Source organism: Dipodomys ordii, unplaced genomic scaffold, assembly GCF_000151885.1.
Source record: "Dipodomys ordii isolate 6190 unplaced genomic scaffold, Dord_2.0 Scaffold135, whole genome shotgun sequence".
Classification (NCBI taxonomy): domain Eukaryota; kingdom Metazoa; phylum Chordata; class Mammalia; order Rodentia; family Heteromyidae; genus Dipodomys; species Dipodomys ordii.
Genome location: NW_012267351.1, coordinates 3,029,622 through 3,036,179, shown reverse-complemented (window position 1 = coordinate 3,036,179; position 6,558 = coordinate 3,029,622). Strand labels below are relative to the sequence as shown.

The 6,558-nt window shown below is 44.5% G+C and overlaps 2 protein-coding genes across 4 annotated transcripts in view; both read right to left on the bottom strand.

Moving 5' to 3' along the window:
• LOC105996770 (dual specificity protein kinase CLK4) overlaps nucleotides 1-6,558 on the bottom strand; it is a 43,213-nt gene that overhangs the window by 26,324 nt on the left and 10,331 nt on the right. Inside the window, exons 2-3 of the mRNA XM_013030960.1 lie at nucleotides 5,848-5,851; nucleotides 210-213 (exon numbers count right to left, since the gene is read on the bottom strand). Of these exons, the coding sequence (XP_012886414.1) occupies nucleotides 210-211 (2 nt within the window). The 5' untranslated portion in view covers nucleotides 212-213; nucleotides 5,848-5,851. The remainder of the gene's footprint in view (nucleotides 1-209; nucleotides 214-5,847; nucleotides 5,852-6,558) is intronic.
• Nucleotides 1-6,558, bottom strand: part of LOC105996771 (dual specificity protein kinase CLK4-like) — a 22,318-nt gene that overhangs the window by 13,481 nt on the left and 2,279 nt on the right. The gene's annotated exons all lie outside the window — the stretch shown is intronic.

The window sequence follows — 6,558 nt, the reverse complement described above, 5'->3', positions numbered from 1 at the left end:
ACATCGTCCTTCTTGTCCACTTTGAGGTCCAGGTTGGACTCCAGAAACTCCCATTCTTCCAAGAAGAACTGGATTTCCTGGTGAGTCCACGAATTAGCTAACTGACCTGTGAATGGAACAAAACAAGGTAGATAGACTTGAGTTCCACCTCTTTGGTTCTTCTGGAGAAGGGTTTTCTAGATCTTGCCTTTACATTCCCTGGCTTAAACATGGCTACATTTCGTTAGCAGGAGGTGATCAAATCTTAACAGGGTGAAGATTTGAGACTCAGATCTATCTGAGTGTTCATGTCCAACACATCAATTCACCGGGACAGATCTAGATGCTGTTCAAATGGAACTAAAAATACTACAGTTCAGAGACTAGATAGACCCTTAGTGGTATATTTGCTACCTGGAAAGCCCCCTACCCTTACTGGGTCCTCTCATAAACACTGTGGCCCCTAGGCCCCAGGGGTCAGGACAAGGCTGAGGTCAGCCATGTCATCCCCAGAGCCATGCCCATGTTGGGGTCTAGCATAAGCATGTCAATCTCTGGAAGTTGGAGACTTAGGAAGTTTTCTCTGGTCGAGATAGAACTCTGAACACATTGTACCTGTGGTTGCTGTGGTTGCTTGATTTTCCTGTCTCTCCATTACTGTTTGGGTGTTTGTAGATCTAATCTGAGAACTTGAAACCTAATTGAAAGAATAAGAGAGGAACGGTGGTTACATTCACACATAGATCTCATACCTAGGTTTAGGTTCCATCCCCAGCAATGTAGCACAAAACTAACACGTCATTCCTAGAAGGAGGATCTCTCAGTGACTTCCTTGTGAATTAATGAAAGGATTAATGAAAATTAATGAAAGTCACATCAGATCATTGGAAATAAAATCTTTCTGGACTTCTCTGGAGATACAAGCACATTCTAAAATAAGGGAGGATTAGGCACTCAGGAACCATCCCTAGATTCAGGAGGCTGGGATGTGAGGATCAAGGTTTGAAACTAGCCCAAGCCAGAAAGTCCATGAGACTCTTACTGCCAGTTACCATCAGGAAAAAGCCTTGGTCAAATTGTCTCTCAAAAAGCAAGCATAACAACAAAACCCAATAAAGGATAGTGTCTGAACCCTGTGCTCAAGTCTCAGTACCTATACAAAAATAACACTGAGAGCTTCAGATTCTGACTATTAACCAAGAAAGTGTCTCCAATCTGTGTCCCCTTTCTCCAGCAACTTGGCATTAAAAAGTTAAGGTGGGGTTGTGAATGTGGCTTAGTGCTAGAGTGCTTGCCTAGCATGCATGTAGCCCTGGGTTCCAATCCTCAGTACCACATCAACAGAAAAAGCTGTAAGTAGCACTGGGGTTCAAGTGGCACTGTGCTAGCCTTGACCAGAGATTGGCTCAGGGACTGTGCTCAGGCACTAGCACTAGGCACTAGCAAAAAAACCTCACAGGCTTTCCTGTCCTGGCTGGCTTTGAACCTTGATTTCACATCTTAGCCTCTTGAATAGCTAGGATTACAGTCAGGAGCCACAGGCATGTGGCTAAGCCAATGGTTTTTAGACACTGGACAATAAACATCCAGACTCTGACTAAGAGCTAACAAGAAAATGAAAGTCACTCTCTGGTGTCTCTCCGGAGGCTGAGGTCTGAGGATCATCAGCACAGGAAGACAAAGCACATGAGACTCTTCTCCAATTGCCAGAAATGGCGCTGTGGCTCAAGTGGTAGAGCACCAGACTTGAACAAAACTAAGCAAGAATGTGAGGCCTGAATTCAAGCCGTTGCCTAGGCATAACACACACACACATAACATATTTACCACCACCTCCCCAAAGAAAATCCAGCCATTCTTCCATAATACTGAAGTGGCCAGAAGCAGTGGTCTAGAGGCTCATAATCCAACAATGACAACCTGGCACATAATGAGTGGACACTCTTTCCTTGTCTCACTCTCTGCCTAGTGCCCCTTCCTTTGTAGTCTCAGTTATATGCAAAGCCTTGTAAGTAGGAGACTCTGTCTCAGAGTGACCTCAGAAAAATGTGTGATCCAAAAAACCTAAAGAAAAATATGCTTGAATACTTCCTAACAATCCTGGGACTCCTCCTCTGCACTGCACCCCCAAATCTGAGTCCAGGATTATAAGGCAACAAAGCCAAACCCCCAAGAATGAGGATGTCACCAGCTTACCTGAAGCTTCCTCCTGGATTCTTTGACTGAAGCCTTGTCCGAGGTCGGCAAGGATCCCACAGTGGCGTCCGGAGGGGAGCCCAGAGGTGCTGGTTGTGGAGCAGAGTTGGCTGCTCTCAGCTCCTGCTGGTGTCTGAATGCACTGGAGAGCTGGCCATTTATACTGCCTTGGCTGTGCAGGGTGTGGCCCACACCCTACTGGGTGTAAAAGGTGGGTCTCTCCACCAGTAATCCTATCTACTCTGCAGGCTGAGATCTGAAGATTGTGGATGAAAGCCAATACGCCTAGTGGGAAAGTACTATGAGTGACTTTATTCCCCATTAACCACCAAAAATTGGAAGTAGAGATGTGGCTCAATGGTAGAGTGCCAGCCTGGACCAAAATAAAGCCAAGTTGAGTCCAAGGCTCTGAGTTCAAGTCCCAGTACCAGCATGCATGAACATATACAGACCCAACACTAACTAATTTAGTCATTTCCTCTCATCTGGTGAATTCTATCACCGAAACTAAAATTTGAATAACTGAGGAGGAAATAATTATACATTATTTTATGCTGAAAAACATGATCTCAATATATTAATTCTTTTTGTCAAGATATTCTAGCTATGAGATATGGTGTGGTATACCAGGGTGTTGTATGCAATGCTTAACAATGTAGTGAGAGGAATTAACATTTTCAGCACTTTATTCCTGTTCTTAACAAGATATATTTTCAAGTCGGCATCTAGCTACCAAACCCAGACAACTATGAACTCTCTACCCTTCTTCCAGCTTTCAAAGGCGGCGATTACAGGAGTGTCCTATAATCTACTATACCTAGCTTCATTTCAGTTTTCTAGTGTTTGATATCTTTGAGCTCATCAGTTATTTATTGTGATATCAATAAGTTATCAACAGTCATGTGGATTTTTTGGTTGGTCAGATGTGGGGATTGAACTTGGCACCTGGACACTGTCCCTGAGCTTTTATGCTCAAGGCTAGTGCTTTACCACTTTGAACCCCAGCTCTACTTCCAGTTTTCTGGTAGTGTATTGGAAATCAGAATCTTAAGCACTTTCCTATCTGGGCTGGCTTTGAACTGTGGTCCTCAGATCTCAGCCCCTTGAGAAGCTAGGTTTGCAGGTGTGAGCCACCAGTGTGCAGCTATTAATCCATACAATGCTACAGTTCTATAAACTGTAACATCATTGTGCTGTAGAACCCCAAAATGTATCCCTCCATTATCCAGCCTCCCTCTTTCTCCTTTCCTCTCCCTTCTCCCTACTTTCTTACCTTCTAATAATTAATAATCTACTGTCTTTTACTTAGAGATCAATCGTTTAGTTCCTGTATATGAGAGATTGCATATAGTATTTGTCTTTCTATGCCTGACTTATTCACTTCATATACAAATCAATATGGTAGCAGTGATCCCGAGGGTTTGGGCTCCATGTTTGAAAACGTAAAGGGAGAGCATGCTGGGGGAGAGTTGATGGCACTTGCAACCAAACTGAAAGAGTCTGAGGGAGGGGACTAGAGTGCAGAGTGCAGGACAGAGAGCCATGAATATATTTCCAAAAAGTGAACATTACAGCAAGAGAGGGGGAGTCAGACCCCTGCTGGCTCCAGTGTCCTTGACCAGAACAAGGTACTGTCTCTGTCTCTGTCTTTGTCTTTGCCACTTTTGCTGTCTCTGTCTCTTTCTCTTTCTCTGCCTCTATCTCTCTCTCTGTCTCTTTTCCTTCTCGTTCTTTTTCACTCTTGTTTTGTTGTTGTTGCAAGACCAGGACTCAAATGAGTCCTTGATGCTTTGCTCCTTGGCTAAGCCTCTATTAACTAAGTCACACTCTTACCCTTATAGGGGTTCTCTCCTCCCTTTCTCTCTCTCTATCACTGTCTCTCTGTTTTTCTCTCTCTCTGTCTCTGTTTTTCTCTTTGTCTCACTCTGTCTGTTTCTCTCTGTCTGTCTCTCTCTGTCTGTCTCTTTCTCTCATCTCATTCTATAGTCAGGTTGGCATCAAACTAGAACCCAACCATGTTTAAATGGATTATAGGCATATGCCACCACACCTCTCTGAGACCTTTGTTTTTTAATGACTGAACTGAGCCTGAGCTTAGCACTTTCTCCTGCCCTTCATCTTGGGCATGTGTTTTGTTCCCTGGGAGCCCCAAAATCTCCCACAATGGTAGAGAATCCAAATAGCACCCATCTGATTCACCCACATATTGATTGATTTAAGGTCCTGAGCCAAATCCTTTCAGGGAATGTCCTAAGGTGGCTGTGATTCCTACTCCAAGAGGGTGGGCCTGACTCTCTGCAGCCAGTCATGCTGAGGAATTCTGTCTCCTGGGTATCCTTCCTGAGTATCCTCAGGGCTATGCTGCTGCTCAAATGTGCACTGGCGACTAAAGTTCAAATTGTCTGACGTCCAGGTCTTGCTTTGGAATCAGGAGAGGTGAATCACTGCTGCCTAGGAGTGGGGTCAGTCTGGACGACAGGGTCCAGACATAGTGGTGACCATGGGGAACATAAGCTTCCCAGGACCTTTGTCACATTCAATCTATATCACATTTGTGAAACCCAAAGAAGAAAGTGAAAGCGTCAGGTGTCAGTGGGGCTGGGCAGTGGGGAGTTGCTGGGTGTACAGGAACAGACACCTTTTAAGCTGGGTAGGATCTCCCCAATCCTGTCCCTGGATCTTTCCTTCTGGGCTCCTTCTGCTTGGGCCCTTCCTGCTCTGAACCAGGCTAGGATCAGAGTCTGTCCAGGTCATTGATTTGAGTAATTGAGGGGCAAAGAGGAGAAAGGCAGGGGTGAGTTAATGTTCAGTCTTCTTTTAGTATGGAAGGATATGGGCTCAGCAGGTCTCAAAGACCTGCTCAGGGTGTGTGTGTCTGATCTCAAGGAGAACAGGGATTCTCAAGTGGACACATTGCTTCTCTTTTCTTTTCTTTCTTTCTTTCTTTCTTTCTTTCTTTTTTTTTTGCCAGTTCTGGGACACTCTACCATTGAGCCCAATTCTGAGCCTCTTTTGTGTGTTCTTAACCAGCATTAATAATATGAAATTAAAAATTGAGCTTTACAGAAGTATCTGAGCTTGGTATTGGTGGCTCATGCCTCTAATCCTGGCTACCCAGGATGCTGAGACCGGAGGATTTTAGTTCAAAGCCAGCCACAGCTTGAATTTCCTGAAACTCTTCTCTCCAATGAGCTACCAGAAAATCAGAAGTGGAGCTGTGGCTCAAAGTGGTAGAGTACTAGCCTTGAGCAAAAAGAGCTCTGGGATAGATATGCCAAAGTCCTGAGTTTTAGCCCAAGGCAGACAAAAAGCAAAGTATCATTGAGAAAAAAAGCATAATTTTATGGCTGGAGATGTAGCTCCAGCTCATTCCTGGCCAATTATTACAAGGATCTGAGTTCAAGCCCCAGCATTGCCTAAGTATTTTACGGATTTCTAGTATGTATATGTTAAGCTGGGAATGTCTCTTGGTGGTATAGTGCTTGCCTGGTATGAATGAGGCCCTGAGTTTTAGTCCCTCATACCACCTAATGAAGTGTGTGTGTGTGTGTGTGTGTGTGTGTGTGTGTATAGTGAAATGATCAGCATAACCAAGCTAGTATAAGAACTATTTTGTGCCTTAGATGTTGATGTACTCTCTAATCAATTTGTTGTGGTAAACACAATAATCACCATGCTGGCTATTAACTCTCCATAATTTACTCATGTCGAATAACTGACACTTTGATACGATTTGGCCAATCAGTCCCCACTGCTCCCTGTCCTCAGCTAGGAATAGGTGACAGCATACAGCATTGTATTTGTTTCCACAGACAATGAACTATGAGGACTACACTGTAATGAATGAGTTCATCCTTGAATGGATGCTTAATATGATGGGTTTATTGGGAAGAAAAAGGTGGGACTTAGTTGAAGAAAAGTGGCAGTCCATGGGGTGTGTCCTTGAGCTATGGAAAACTGCAACACCTGAATCAGATGCTATGTCTCTATGCTCTAGAAGAATGAGACATATAATGGCAAAGATCCATTGAGGAAGAAGGTAAGAGGAGCTCCTGGTAAATAGTAGGGTCCTCAAGAGAAAAGTACCACCTGCACAGTATGTAAGGCACATCAACCCCCAGACCCAACTAGAGGCTCCACATAGCCATGCATCCTTTAGCCTCTCTGACTAGGTGACTGTTCTGACATACACCTGTGTGATCCACTCAGCTGAGGCCTTCCAAGGAGATACCCAAGACTGCTCAAGGTCATGGTAAGGGATGCAAAACCTCTGAGGGGGTGGAGGGGCTTTGTCCTGATGGCCTACACACACTCTTTTTTTCTCTTCCTTGGGGGCTGTGGTTGGCCCAGGCTCCTTCCTCTCTGTTTCCTTTCTCTGCATCC